This window comes from Aspergillus caelatus (genome assembly GCF_009193585.1).
Source record: "Aspergillus caelatus strain CBS 763.97 unplaced genomic scaffold BDV27scaffold_30, whole genome shotgun sequence".
NCBI classification, from domain to species: Eukaryota; Fungi; Ascomycota; class Eurotiomycetes; order Eurotiales; family Aspergillaceae; genus Aspergillus; species Aspergillus caelatus.
In genome coordinates, this window is record NW_022475293.1 from 86,627 (window position 1) to 100,409 (window position 13,783).

At 49.4% G+C, this 13,783-nt stretch overlaps 5 protein-coding genes across 5 annotated transcripts; 2 read left to right on the forward strand and 3 right to left on the reverse strand.

Annotated features, from left to right (window-relative positions):
* The first annotated feature begins 86 nt into the window (after positions 1–86).
* Positions 87–1,742, forward strand: BDV27DRAFT_123237 (BSD domain-containing protein). Its single transcript, XM_032065825.1, has 2 exons — positions 87–1,063; positions 1,140–1,742. Exons 1-2 carry the CDS (start codon positions 142–144, stop codon positions 1,439–1,441), a joined length of 1,224 nt encoding a protein of 407 aa, XP_031930913.1. The 5' UTR covers positions 87–141; the 3' UTR covers positions 1,442–1,742.
* On the reverse strand, positions 1,732–4,457 carry BDV27DRAFT_62463 (RanGTP-binding protein). Its single transcript, XM_032077133.1, has 6 exons — positions 4,145–4,457; positions 4,046–4,077; positions 3,926–3,983; positions 3,784–3,852; positions 3,687–3,721; positions 1,732–3,635 (listed from the first exon to the last, which is right to left on the reverse strand). Exons 1-6 carry the CDS (start codon positions 4,163–4,165, stop codon positions 1,841–1,843), a joined length of 2,010 nt encoding a protein of 669 aa, XP_031930914.1. The 5' UTR covers positions 4,166–4,457; the 3' UTR covers positions 1,732–1,840.
* Positions 4,458–4,571: 114 nt separating this feature from the next.
* BDV27DRAFT_123239 (translation termination factor GTPase eRF3) lies at positions 4,572–7,263 on the forward strand. The gene is made up of 2 exons (XM_032065826.1): positions 4,572–6,847; positions 6,907–7,263. Exons 1-2 carry the CDS (start codon positions 4,733–4,735, stop codon positions 6,964–6,966), a joined length of 2,175 nt encoding a protein of 724 aa, XP_031930915.1. The 5' UTR covers positions 4,572–4,732; the 3' UTR covers positions 6,967–7,263.
* BDV27DRAFT_123240 (pre-rRNA-processing TSR2 family protein) lies at positions 7,264–8,186 on the reverse strand. The gene has a single exon (XM_032065827.1). It carries the CDS (start codon positions 7,926–7,928, stop codon positions 7,353–7,355), a length of 576 nt encoding a protein of 191 aa, XP_031930916.1. The 5' UTR covers positions 7,929–8,186; the 3' UTR covers positions 7,264–7,352.
* Positions 8,187–8,505: 319 nt separating this feature from the next.
* BDV27DRAFT_62479 (uncharacterized protein) lies at positions 8,506–13,769 on the reverse strand. The gene is made up of 6 exons (XM_032077134.1): positions 13,668–13,769; positions 13,407–13,592; positions 13,066–13,354; positions 10,136–13,003; positions 9,433–10,083; positions 8,506–9,379 (listed from the first exon to the last, which is right to left on the reverse strand). Exons 2-6 carry the CDS (start codon positions 13,446–13,448, stop codon positions 8,745–8,747), a joined length of 4,485 nt encoding a protein of 1,494 aa, XP_031930917.1. The 5' UTR covers positions 13,449–13,592; positions 13,668–13,769; the 3' UTR covers positions 8,506–8,744.
* Between the last annotated feature and the right edge of the window lie 14 nt (positions 13,770–13,783).

Below are 13,783 nucleotides of genomic sequence, written 5' to 3' on the forward strand. Positions count from 1 at the left end.
CCGTCTATCACCCCGGGAACGGATCAATCACACTGACCCAAAAGTTGGTGGCTCTCCCCTCCGCAGCTCCGCAATCAAGCACTCAGCCGGACTCGAGGCTTTCAACTTCCGCCGCGCACATATATAAAACAAACAAAAACCATGGATATAGCATACGATCACATCCAAGGGGAGATCCTCTCCTCCAACGACACCTCCAAGAAGGAAGGCACCTCCCAAGACGAGAACAAAACACAGCAGCAGTCAAACGTCGACCTGAACGCCGAGCTGCAGGAAACCTTCCGCGCCTTCTCCGCGAGCCCATGGGGCATGCGCATTGGCGGCCTGTGGGACAACGTTCGCAAGCAGGGAGAGACTTACTACGAAGGTGCGAAGCAGGAGTACGCCGCGGCCAGCGAGGAAGCCGCCAAGGGCTTCTCGGACTTGAAGCAGAGTATCGTGGGGCGCACGCGGGGTCTATCTCTGAGCACAGCGTTTAATGCCGGTGCCACGGATAAGGCGGGCGAGGGGGAGACGGCTGCTACGCCGGAGGCGTCTCGGTCGGTGGATGCTCAGGGGGAGTCTAGCGCCGGAGAGGGCTTCCTCTCAAGGTTTAAGGCGGAAGCTGCTAGACGGCTGAAGGAGATTGAGAAGGCAGAGGAAGCTGCCGATGAAGCTATTATGCGGTTCGGGATGAATATTGGACAGAAGTTGCGCGATGCGGTTAGCATTGTTCCTCCGGAGTCGGATACCAGCAAGCTCCTCTTTGAGAGTAAGGATGCGGAGGGCAAGAGGGTTATTCATGCCACTCGGTTTGAGGCTCAGTTGCATGTTATTCATTCCAATATGGAGAGCTTCACGAAGGACCCGGTGAGCGGTGAGTGGCCTGCGTTCAAGGAGAAGTTCAATGTGGACAATAAGACCACTGAAATCGCTGCCGATCTTGAGAAGTACCCTGAGTTGCGGTCTGCTATGGAGAAGCTGGTGCCTGAGCAGGTTGATTATGCAACCTTCTGGTGTCGATACTATTTCCTTCGTCTTGTCATTGAGACTGAAGAGCAGAAGCGCAAGGAGCTTCTTAAAGGTATGTCTTCCTGCTGCTTATTAGATTGTGCTGCGCTACCCGCCCCATGAAGGAGATATCTGACTGTAGCATACAGGTGCCAATGTTGATGACGAGGAAGAGGTTGGCTGGGATGATGATTCGGATGATGATACTGATTCACCCGCTACCCCTCAAGCTAAAGTTGACAGCAACAAGGCCAAAGTCGCCCAGGGCTCTGCCACCGCTGCTCCCGACAACAAAGAATTGAAACCCAATGAGCCCCGCAAGTCTAACGACCAACAATCCCAGCCTGACAGTGAATCCAGCTATGATTTGGTCAGTGGTGCCACCAGCCGGACTCCTGCAAGCCCTAAGGAGAAAGCAAAGGACGACGACAGCGATGATGACTGGGAGTAAGAAACAAAATGAAATATGAGCTGGTCAATAGAAGAGGGCACCTTTAATAGTCACAACTTGACCAATTACTTGACCACTGGCTGGTCCAAATAACACTTGGTAACGAGGGTGCGAGGAGTTAGGGTTGTTGCTTCTTTCTGTCTACTTAGTTGGCGTTGCAGGATCCTCCTTATTTTGTTGCGTTCTTCAGCGATTTACGTGATATCAATATAAAGTGTTCTGTATTGTGTATGCTGATTATTCTGGATATATGCGCAATACACGTTGCTTTAAGATTCTGCATGTCGGACGCTAGTAGCTCTTTCAAATGGCCAGATGATATTACTAGTCCGTCGCTATGTGGTGGTCAGTATATTTACAGTAATATTTAGCCTGCAACCCCGCCTGCCATAGTAAAATCTATGGTTTTTCCTCACTTGATTCACGTCCAGCACGCTCCGAATCATCACCAGATGCAGGTGTAGACCGATTAGGAAGAGGAGAGTTTCTCCGGGAGCCTCTGTCCATATAAGCAGGCGTGCTGCGTAGTGTACTGTGCTGTCTCATGTCGGATTGTCTGGGAGTATTACGGCGAGATCGCGGAGAGGTTTCAGGTGTATTCTCCCGTGAGCGAAGCTGGAAGCTTCGGAGCCTGTCGCTAGGAGAATAGGGAAATTCGGTGCTTTCACGCGGGTATGATGATGGTGTGCCTTCAGGGACCCAGCCATACTGGTAATCTTCACCTCGTCGCTTCATAGGACTCTCATCGTAGGGATCCCATCCGACTCTGCGGCGTGCATCAGCGCGAAGACGCTGGCGATGCTGTTCGTCTCCACCGGCTCCAGTGGTTGAAGACTCCTCCAAGAAGAAGTTCAGGAGTTCATCGCTAATGGATAGATGCGACTGCTGCTGAAATTGTTGCAGGGACGTCAGACGGAGGAGTGTCTCTAAGAGGGACAGAGAAGTACGGATGTTATTGAAATGAGGGTTTGAGACTGTAGTTGTAGCCATATGTTGAGAGGAGGGCGACTGTCCTAAGGCTCCTTGTCGTAATGGTGTTGCATCTGAATCAAGGGAGAGTTTCGCCATCAGCTCTGGATCTATAGAATCACCCTTAGCTGAGGATCTGGGTTTCTCGTCATCGGATTCTGAGTCTAATTCGTCATCTTCATTGTAAACCTCGAACGCGATCCACTCGGGGTCAAGGTTCTTGGGGAGGCGCCATTCTTCTGGTATTGAGCTCTCGTGAAAGTTGGGATAAGTGGATGGCGCGCCTGCCCCATTTAATTGGGCGTCCAGCTGTGCCTGAACCTCATCTACTTCCTCCTCGTCTTGATCCGAGTCCTCGTTTGAATAACCTAATGCTTCCTCTCTTTCGACCATGCGCCGTGGAGGTATAGCATTGATATCTCTCTTCAGGAGTATTACCGGGTTGTTAACCTCGCCATCGGGGCTGATATTCAGAATTTTACCAGTGTCGGCATAGAAGATCTTTGAGATCTGGTGTATTGGAAGAATCTCGCGCACGCCAGCGGAAATGACACCTTCAAAAGCCTGAGGTTGAAGCTCATCTTCTTCGAAAGTATGGACTCTTCCATCATCTAAATCCTCTATAATTAGAAGCTGATAAGCATACTCATCTACCCTTGCTTCGGCAGCGATTTGGGTGCGCGGTAGCTGTGTTTGGGAATTGACAGCGAGGTCCATTGGCACACGTCGAAGCTTCACGCGTGCTTTATGCATGACCTCCTTCCACGTTGTTTCACGAATGCCTTCTTCGTCATGGGGCCGAAGATGACTTGCGAAAAGCATGTACATTGATAGAGTAAAAGTAGGGCCTATCTGGACCGCTTGTGACGGGGACATTGAGTACTGGGTGTCGCCAGCGGTAAGAAATGTACTAGCCTGCAGCAGCCGGGATGGTGATATTGTTGCTGGGAGGTTAGTTGATAATTTGGCGCCGGAGGTAGTGATGGCAAGATTCATAAGCGGCACAGCATCCTCGATTCGAACTAAAAGTCTCCTAATGTCCTTTATTATGGACTTGATCTCTTCATCATTTTGAGAGCGACTTCTTGAGGACCGTCCCCCCTTTCGAATTATTTCTTCGGACGCAGCAGCATTTGCCAATCGCTGGCCTAAGGCCTGAATATCCCACCGTAAAGATTTTGTGAGAGAAACTGCGGACTCAAGAGACGTGTTTCCTCGCGCAGCACTAGACAGAGTCAGAACTTCATCCCAATTCAGAGAATTCCGGGTTACCTACATTAGCTCGATCATGTCAATGGCAGGTGAAATGACCTGTCCTTCATATCAGCAAATGTATTTAGACTAGCTGAGTTCATACACCCAGAGTAATTTACCTGAATTTTGCTTTCTAGCCGCTGTTGTAGTACAAGAAGCTCTTCGCGTTCTTCGGCATTCTCAACATTCTACCATCGAAAGTCCGTTAGTCCAAATACTTCAACACCTAGCTAGCGACCAATATGATCGATGATCACTTACTTTAAGCAGTCGCGACGACTGGCGAATGGCATATTTAGCCGTTATAGCGATTCCGGAGCTAAGATTTTTAATGAATTAGTCTATAAGACATATGATGTCGTCTCAGGGCAGTACACTTACCGAATGGCATAGTTCATAGCCTGGTGAGTGAGCTACCAAAGATGGATCAGTTTCGGGCATCGCACACCAAGTCAGATGTCTAAAGCCATAAGAGCATACTCTAGTCAAGAACGCATCCATATTGCAGCCGCAATGCCATATGGCGTCGTCGCTTCAGTCAGTGTTTCCTTTATGTCTTTCTGAATCCGTTGGGCAGTCCAATCTCAGATTGATTGCCAATATCAAAATGTATTGTATGTGGCGGGCGGGCAACGTCCGAGGGGTTTGCGTTGCTTATCGATAACAAAGACCGTCTGTGGCTGATGCTCGTAAGAGAAGACCGTGCGCGGGCTGTAGGCCATCAAAATTTACACTCTTGACAGTTCCTTCAGAATAGGAAGCCACTGAGTAGTACACGATATCATAGCAAAATGGCCAGTGTATGGCCAATATACATCGTTGCCCAGTGTCTACAATCCCTCCAAACAAACAATGCAAAAGTCCCCTGATTGGGCGAAGGCGGGGAAAGAACCCGTTTTATGGCTGAGTCAGCGGCTGCAAAATTGACGCTTTCCAAAAGGCCCCTCACTATCTAAACTACTCTTCACTCGTCAACTTTTAGATCCACCCCCAGACTACCTTTTTTTTTCTCTTTAATAGAGACGTGTTTGGTTTGTTCGCCTTGTTTTTTATTCTTCAATTTCAAACATGGCCGGCCAAACTCCGGAGTCCTGGGAGGATGAACTCTCCCAGCAGACTGAGGGCGTCAACCTGAACGCACAGTCCCGGCCACAAGCCCAAGCTCCCTCTTTCCGTCCAGGAATTGCCTCTTTCCAGCCCGGAGCCGCTTCTTTCGTACCTGGTCAGTCTTTCCAAGGGTATGGTGGCTACCCGCAATATGGCCAGTATGGCCAGCAAGCCTATGGCGGTTACCCATATGGTCAGCAGCAGCAGGCCTATGGTCAGTATGGGGCGTATGCTCAGCAGCCTGGTGGCTACAACCAAACATACAACCAGCAATACGGCGGTTACCAGCAACCACAGCAACAGCAACAACTTTCTCAGCAGCCACCCCAAGCTACGCAGCAGCCCAAGGCTGCTGAATCCCAACCTGCCCAATCGGCGCCCAAACCTGCCGCCGCCGCCGCCGCTCCCAAGGCCAAGGTTCTGTCTATCGGTGGCGCTAGTGACTCTCCTGCAGCCCCTAAGACCAAGGTCCTTTCGATTGGTACCCCCTCCCCTGCTCCTGCATCGAAAACATCATCTTCAGGATCTGCGACTCCCGGAGACTCTAAGGGAGCCGATGCTGCTCAGGCTGCCGCCAAGGTGACAGCTACTAAGGCTATTGAGAAGACGGAGAAGAAGGCAGAACAGAAGGCTGCCGCCAGCGGCAAATCATCTCCTGCTCCTGCGTCCGGTCGCTCTAGCCCCGGAAGATCCAGCCCTTCCCGAGCCGAAGTTGCTAAGGCTGCCCGTGCCGCAGATGCCGTCGCCAAGGAGCAACAAGCCGACGTTGACGAAGCTACACTGAAGGAAATTTACGGTGAAAAGAAGGAACACGTGAACATCGTGTTCATCGGACACGTTGATGCCGGAAAGTCTACCCTGGGTGGATCCATCCTGTACGTCACTGGCATGGTGGACGAGCGAACTCTGGATAAGTATAAGAGAGATGCCAAGGAAGCCGGTCGTGAGACTTGGTACCTTTCTTGGGCTTTGGATTTGACGAACGAAGAGCGAGCTAAGGGAAAGACGGTCGAGGTTGGCCGTGCTCACTTTAAGCTTGATGTGGAGTCGCCCGACGGTCCTGTCGAGAGGCACTTCTCCATTTTGGATGCCCCTGGTCACAAAGCATATGTTCATCACATGATTGGTGGTGCTTCACAAGCTGATGTTGGTGTTCTGGTTATCTCCGCACGAAAGGGTGAATACGAAACTGGATTCGAAAAGGGTGGCCAGACTCGTGAACACGCTTTGCTGGCGAGAAACACAGGTGTCCAGAAGCTGGTCGTTGCTGTCAACAAGATGGATGACCCTACTGTGGAATGGAGCCATGCCCGTTTCAAGGAGTGCACGGTCAAGGTCTCGAAGTTCCTGGAGAACCTCGGCTACAAGAAGGATGATCTTACCTTCATGCCTATCTCCGCTCAAAAGACATACGGTATCAAGGACCGTGTTCCTAAGGACCTTGTGCCTTGGTACGATGGTCCCTCTCTTTTGGAGTACCTGTCCAACATGAAGCTACCTGAGCGTAAGATTAATGCGCCATTCATGATGCCCATTACCGCGAAGTATCGAGACATGGGTACCATGGTGGAAGGCCGCATTGAGTCTGGTGTGATCAAGAAGAACGGAAATTGCATCATTATGCCCAACCGCACTAAGGTTGAAATCACAGCTCTCTATGGAGAGACTGAGGATGAGATCCCGACAGGCACTTGCGGTGACCAAGTCCGCATGCGTCTCCGTGGTGTGGAAGAAGAAGATCTCCTTCCCGGATTTGTGCTTTGCTCTCCGAAGCGTTTGGTGAACTGTGTGTCAAGCTTTGAGGCCAAGATTAGGATTCTCGATCTGAAGAGCATTCTCACTGCCGGTTACAACTGTGTTATGCACGTTCACTCGGCTGTCGAAGAGGTTACATTTACCTCCCTGCTGCACAAGTGCGAGCCTGGTACAGGCCGTAGGAGCAAGCGCCCGCCTCCCTTCGCCAGCAAGGGCCAGACGATCATCGCCCGTCTCGATGTCACCAGCACTGCTGGTGCCGTCTGTGTCGAGCGTTTCGAGGACTACAACCAAATGGGACGGTTTACTCTGCGTGATCAGGTAAGCAGCTATGTTGTATACTTGTTGAATAAAAGGCTAACTGGACGAAACTTTAACAGGGACAAACCATTGCCATTGGTATGATCACCAAGCTCATCAAGGGTGACGAAGACAACTAAGCACGCATAATCACGAACAAATCCCGGCGGCTTCTATCTTGGTCTTTCTTGACCTTTGGTGGGTTACGGCTGCGATCGAACCGACTACGGTCAGGGAGGTATGGGTGGGCAGAAGGTGGATGAGTAGATCCATAAACTTCTCCCTCGGTTGATGATGATGAACCTTTTCTTTTCTTATAGATTGTTTCTCTTGCTGTTTCTTCTCTGGAATGGTAAAAAAATCTGCTTGGACGTTTCACGCCGGTTTACATTATATGTAGATATCCACGTATATCCATCAACGCATCAAATCATGAAGCAATACCCATACATGCAGAGAGTATCTATATCTAAACAGCTCATAGCAACCAAAACACATAATGAAGAAATGAGAATCAAAGGAAAATTCACCGCTTCTTCTTTCCAACAACCTTAGTAAACCCATCCTCATCCACCTCAGGTTCAACTTTCTCCTTTGGAGCCCTAACCAAAGCAGGAGCCTCCCCCATATCAACATCCTCCTCATCCTCCTCATCATCCTCCTCAGAATCCTGGTCCTCATCCTCACCCCTCTTGAAAGCCGCCGCAATATTACTAGCCTTCTGCTGACTCTTCGTCTGGTAGGCCTCCCACGCCTGCTTAATAGGACCGAAATCGCCCTTCGCCACCAACCCTCTCGCCTCCATAATCTCCTCCGCAACAGGCACCGCACTCTCATCGTCAATCACCACATCAAACTCATCATTCATAACCTGGATCAACACGTCCTCGAGATCCTCTGCATCCGTCTCCGGCCGATCATTCAGCATATCGGAGATCGCACCGCAAAGCCAATCGCGCTTGTCGGATGATGTTGGGCCGCCCCAGTTGGATTGCACGGCTAGCGTGAGGGCGGGCCAGTTGTGGATTGCGAGCGTAATACCGAGGTCGAGGTAGGCGGAGGGGGAGTTCGACTGGTTTTCTTGGGGCAGTTGTTGGGACATTTTGGCGCTTTGTGAGGATTTCTTGATTTTAGGTTCTTCTTTGTAGGTGTGTTGGAAAGAATTTGGTTTCTTGGTGGGGGTGTTTTTTGGTTGCGGTTTTGTATGGTGGGGTTTGGTATGCTTCTTGGTGTTTGTTGGTGCGCGGGGTGACGGTTTTCGTTATTTAATTGCTTAAGTATGTTCGCCGCGGTGGTGTCGGTGGAATGAGAGCTTGTGGAATTGTGTATGGCTCTGTGAGATGAGCAATGGAGGTCTGAGGTGTTGATATAAATTTTTGATTTTTTCGATATCACTGGGAGATTAGATACGATAAGCGGAGTATGGTCATGTGATTGTGTATATAGTGCCGTGAGTTAATGGTGAATGTTCAGAGGCGTTTGGGATGGAATTAAGGGACTATGAATAGATAAGGAAAATAGAGGTGTTGTGATCTACTGGAAAGACAAGCATGTAATGTTGAGGTTGTCAGACGGTTGTTGTTAATTGTGATCAGCGAGTAGCTCATTCTACTTTATGGAGCGCTGTATATAAAAATATATCCAAGTAGATATGCCACAAAGCTCTAGTTCATAAACCAGTTATGCTTTCCCGCTCCATATGCAATGAACAATAACATGAAATGAGGCGCTTTGATACAGAAATGATTGATAATACATAGAGAGGGGAAAAAAAGAAAAAACAAAAACAAAGTACGCCTGGTATATCCAATTTTGCGAGCGCCAAACAAGAGCTGCTTATGTACAGAAGGAAAAAGGAACCCAGTCAACCTCCAACGCCACCCATTGCCGTTGAACATGGTATCAATTCAGTTACAAATCACAAAACATGACTTAGCATTTCCTGTGCTCTTACTGCCGTGGCAATATGCCAAGGTAATGTGTTTCGTTGTACAGTGCGGGTGCCTCTGGCTCGAGCAAGGGTGCCTAGATCACGGTACATTCCTAGGGTTTCTCGAAGAATTGTTTCGCAGGAAGAAGGTCGTTGCGTATATATAAGGTTGAGGGTCATAGCATATACACCATCCCCGTCGGTGTCTCCCTTGCGGCGAAGTAGGTAACCGCTAGCCAACGCTGGTCGGTACTCGGTTAGGTGAGGAGAATTGTTGAGGCGATGGGAGAGTATGACGCTCCAGGACTCATCGCAAATATCTGTAAGCACGGATTCGGATTCGGCTTCTAGAGTAGGTTCTGTGGGTGTTGGGGCATTTGCAGGCCCATTTCCGCCACTGGGAGGCGTAGGCGCTGTGCCCGATTGATCCGGCGAAAAGACGTTGCCGCTAGCATTCGGAGTAGCAACAGGTGTCGAGGAGGTCTGTGAATTAAAGATATTCATGGACATGGGTAAGAAGGGAGATTCAAGGTGCAGATCGGGCGCAGTATTTACGCTCAATACCGTCAGCTCTAAAGGTATGGAATTTGTCTTGTTATACTGTTCGACAAAACCCGTCCATGCTGCGAGTGTAAGTTAGCAAAGTGCGTGAGAGACATTTTGGGGACACCCTTACCGTTAACCTCGTCCTGATCGACAGGCTCAGTGCTCACGACAAAAACCTTCCATCGCGCTTGGATTCTGTCTAGGATGTCCTTCGTAGCCACCCAAATCTCGCTTCGCACGTCCGAAATGGTCCTAACCGCACTGACATTTCGGTAGCGTAGATTATAAGAGATTGTACGTTGGAGTGCCCCAGAGTTGTCAGACCAGGCAACGCATATCCAGCGCTGATCTTGACTTTTTGAGTACGCAATATGAAGACATTTGCCTTCTTGCAAGGGTGAGGTTTTCTCGGAAGCGAGTCTAAAGCTGATCGTCCTCGGGAGAGGCTCGGCAAGAAGGACTGGAGGTGCGCAGTTCACGAGACTCGACTGTAGTGCTTTGGGAGGACATCGACTGTAGATTTCCAGTGCCAAGTTCAGGTACTGGGTTTGTGGAGGGACGACCACAGAGCCTGTTGACATTATAAAGCTAATTGGAATGATCTGTAGCACCACTTCATTCAACTGTCGGGCCTGTTGTTTGCCGGTGTCGGCAATATACTTTTGAAACAGACACCAGAAGGCGGAACAAATATCGACGAGAGCCGATGCATGTGCAAACGGATTGACTATGTAGATTACTAGACTGTCATTGCTTGGAGAGCTTTTCAGAAGTGCCGTCCCTGTGAATGTTAGTACATGATTAATATACTGCTCACCGGATCACCAACATACCAAGCTCTTCGCAGATTACTTTTAAGGACTGCATTGCAGGAAGGAAGAGCGCGGTCTCCATAGAACCAACATCCCATGAGCAAAGCCCCCGTTCAAAGGCACTAGACCTACATCCCCGAACATGTTTTCCAAGGTTGCAACTCGCGTACAGTAAGCTTAGGCGTTCCAGGAAGACATCAGCAGCATCACCAGCAATTTGAGGATGAATACAATAAGCTGAGATGTCCTTTGGGCCGTCGGCTGGTTCCAAGCCGAATGTTTCCCAAAATGAGATCGCAGGAGGCAGAGCTTCCAAGTATTCCTTGCCGCGACGCACGCGTAAATGTGGCGGAGAGAGTTTTGTTATAGAGCCTTTCCCCACCTCTTTACGTTGAGAAGGTTGCCGGGCTACGGCGCCGTTGGGTGCAGGAGACGCTTGCTCATTGTCCTGGAGGGATATCCAACTATTCAAATCAAGCCTTTCAATGCTGCCCAGTATACCTTCCTCCTCAAGGAAACTTTGAACTGAATATGACTTGGTATCAAGTTCAGAGAGACAGAAGCCACCATCCAGCTTATGATCCAAAGAGGACTGCGTAATTTGGTCAACAAATAACTGGGCGATTTGAATCTGCATGTCTTTGCGGGTGAGAACAGGAAACAACTGATTTTCTGTTAATGAAAAATAACCGGTCATTGACCAGTCAGAGAATGTGGATAACAAATTTCCCAGAAATATTGAATGCTCGGGTCTATGGACAGGGATTTCGTGGTCTGCCTCCCCAAGAGATTTCACCTGAGATAAGGCCGGCGAGCTGACGGAGTTAGAACGGGCACGTTTTCGCTTGCGACTTAGCAACGGTGGTGCATCACTTTCCGAAACACTACCATCACTTTCCTCGCTTGTATAGCTGCTGGTATCCGATAGCGTTTGTAGATGTTGACCTTCGCTTGATGGACTGGAGTGACCATCCAGGCCCATCAAACCGGCGCCAGCGGTGGGGTTCTTAATGCGGCGAGGCATACCGACAGTTGGAATGTCGGAATTTGTATACGCTTTGGAAGCAGATGGGCCCGCAGTTGTAAACCGGAACTTGCCGTCAGCGCCATACTTCTGATTCCAGGCAGACACATCCGGTTTGAACGCAACTGGGTTGTAATAGCTTTGCTTGCGACTGCCCTTGGTTGGGACATGATTGTCCCCGTTTGGTTCTGGTAACAGTATTCTCTTGATTTCCACCGGGCTTAGAGGGGGACTTATTGTTTGGTTTTGTTCAGTATGAGGCGAGGCCGCCACTGGGGTTCCCTCTGCATCCATATGTTCGGGCTGAACCATTGGCGTTACCTCTTCTGGACTTGCTTGGGTTACTTCAAGATTTTCTGTTGGTGTTTTCTGAGCTGGGAAGTCTTCTAACAGAGCATCTTCAGAGATAGTAGGATGTGCCGCGGTAACCCCTAAGTTGACCATGTCAGGAACCTCTTGAGCGTCATCAGCGGGAGCATCTGTATCCATGGCAGCGAAGCTAGGGTCATCGAAGAAATTGAAATCTGCATCGGTGATCCCTTTAGTGCCAAAGTCTCTTTCATCCATGTCCCCAAAGAGATCATCGTCCTCATTGGTGTCGTATAATCCAGATCCTACCGCAAGCCCTCCTAACGGGCCAAATCCCGCCGATGGGTCAGCCTCTGAGCGATCTTTAGTAGTTAGTTGCTCGTAGTACTTTGGCTTGATTTGGTTTTGTAAGAGGGATGGCACAAGTTCTGGTTCTTCAGCAAATGTGTCTGATGGGCCTGCGAGATTCAATCCCATTGCAGCAGCTCCATCTGGCGGTGTCGGATATACGAGACTGACAGTCTGGAGATCAGGATACTCAGAAGCTCGAGATAAGCTTTCTATTCCCTCGAGAATGTCTGTCGTAGCAGCGGATGGCTCTGGGATCCTTGATTGTTGTTCTGGATGACTAGACGGTGGTTTAGGACTTGTCTCATCCTGCTTTGGCTTTTCCACTACACGCCAATTCTCTGCAAAATCCAAAGGATCGCCGACCACCGGGCAAGCATTTTCCATCCATCGTGAGGATCCAGGAGATGCTGACTTTGTTCTCCGAAAGCAATACACAGCAGGCCAGAGGACACGCTTCAGGGGAAGCGTAGATGAGTTATCCTCATTAAGCCGTAAAGTCTCCCCAGCTAACCTAGAGTAAAACGGCTCCCAAACTTCAACTTCTACCCAGGCTGTTTCATCAACAGAATCAATCGGTAGCCCAAAGTTTCTTAGCCACTCTAGCACATTGACTTTCCATTGCTTGCGTCCTGCTGCCCCCAAGCTCTCAATTCCAATGCTTCCCATAGTTGGCAACGGGGATGAGGCGTTTGGTAGACCTGGGTTGGTTGATACTAGCCTCGCAACAGAGCCGCTGGGTGATAACCAGATGTCAGCTCCGGGAGCTACATCATATATGTCAGATGGACTTTCCCCAAGTCTGCATAGTGGGGCAATGCCTGGCTGTGACGTTGTCTGTAAAGACACTGTTAGTTTCCCAGCCGAGGTCAATTGAACTTGAAGTGTAGTCAGAGCAGAGATTGAAGAAGGGTCATCGTTGACTATTCTGGACGCCTCGTAATAATCCCTCTCGATGACAGTGAAGAGCGTCCGTGACCCTAGAGGGGTCGCACTACTGCGACGGATTAGTTGGAGGTTTAGTGAGCCGGTTATAGCTGAAATAAAAGCTGCGTAGATTGCAACAGAGCTACTATAGCTATCAACACGTCTCGTGGGTGTGGGAGTAACCTGTGGTCGTTGCGACCCGGTTGAACCACCTGCGGTCTGAGGATCTGTCGAGAGATTCTTAACTAGTTCGCGAGGCGTAACACTTCCAGACGCAGAGACTATTGTTACACGGTCAATGTACAATGTATCGAAGAAATTCAACGGATGTTTGGGCGCAAACCTTTTAACGTCGATGAGCCAACAACCAGTCTGCTTTGCTCGCCTTTACTTTCATCTGACCGCAAGGAGCTCACAGACTCAAATTCCGGAGTCGCAGAAAATACCCATAAGCCAAGACGCCTAGGGTAGCTCGAGACTAAGCAGCCCGAGCTCCTCAATCGAAGCTCTAAGTCCTTGAGGCGACTTAAATGCTTAAGAATGGTGAAACCGTTGGCTGGAGCCTCGCCTGGAAGATTTGTAATGTTGGGATCTTCCGTATATATTCTCCAGTAGACATTGGAGAATCCATCCTAGATTCTCAGATTAGTAGCTTACTTCAAACCCGAGTACAAATTAACCTACAAGGACGCGTATATTTGTAACGGACCCTCCGGGAAAGTCCATGGTTTAAAGATTGCTCCGAGGCAGATCCTGGCAATACTCATAGATAGCCAAAAAAAGCCTTTAAAAGAATAATAGGGATCATCTCCAGGTGTGTCTGGAAAGCAAACTATATCCCAAGAAGCAACCCATAGCCCATGGAGTTAACTTATCGCAGAAGTTAGCAAATAGATCGGCTCCCTGACGCCATCGCTCCGCAGGGAAGGGTCGCAAATGCTATACCAATAATGAAGTCGGCGTATATATCAAAATAAAGCGATCATGATAGAGGCGCGAACATAAGAGATTCCGATAACGGATGGCGTTCAAGATATAGAATGTCGCAAGTCGCTGTTTCA

What these genes read in the sequence shown, in the direction of transcription:
- BDV27DRAFT_123240 (XM_032065827.1), bottom strand. Translation starts at nt 7,928, where the DNA reads ATGTCCCAACAACTGCCCCAAGAAAACCAGTCGAACTCCCCCTCCGCC.
- BDV27DRAFT_62479 (XM_032077134.1), bottom strand. Translation starts at nt 13,448, where the DNA reads ATGGACTTTCCCGGAGGGTCCGTTACAAATATACGCGTCCTT. An exon ending in TGGCTCATCGACGTTAAAAG is followed by an intron (nt 13,004 to 13,065) that starts GTTTGCGCCCAA and finishes GTGTAACAATAG; the next exon opens with TCTCTGCGTCTGGAAGTGTT. An exon ending in AGTAATCTGCGAAGAGCTTG is followed by an intron (nt 10,084 to 10,135) that starts GTATGTTGGTGA and finishes TAACATTCACAG; the next exon opens with GGACGGCACTTCTGAAAAGC.
- BDV27DRAFT_123239 (XM_032065826.1), top strand. Translation starts at nt 4,733, where the DNA reads ATGGCCGGCCAAACTCCGGAGTCCTGGGAGGATGAACTCTCCCAGCAG. An exon ending in GGTTTACTCTGCGTGATCAG is followed by an intron (nt 6,848 to 6,906) that starts GTAAGCAGCTAT and finishes AAACTTTAACAG; the next exon opens with GGACAAACCATTGCCATTGG.
- BDV27DRAFT_62463 (XM_032077133.1), bottom strand. Translation starts at nt 4,165, where the DNA reads ATGGATGCGTTCTTGACTAGA. An exon ending in TGGATGCGTTCTTGACTAGA is followed by an intron (nt 4,078 to 4,144) that starts GTATGCTCTTAT and finishes CATCTTTGGTAG; the next exon opens with CTCACTCACCAGGCTATGAA. An exon ending in GCTATGAACTATGCCATTCG is followed by an intron (nt 3,984 to 4,045) that starts GTAAGTGTACTG and finishes TAAAAATCTTAG; the next exon opens with CTCCGGAATCGCTATAACGG.
- BDV27DRAFT_123237 (XM_032065825.1), top strand. Translation starts at nt 142, where the DNA reads ATGGATATAGCATACGATCACATCCAAGGGGAGATCCTCTCCTCCAAC. An exon ending in GCGCAAGGAGCTTCTTAAAG is followed by an intron (nt 1,064 to 1,139) that starts GTATGTCTTCCT and finishes TGTAGCATACAG; the next exon opens with GTGCCAATGTTGATGACGAG.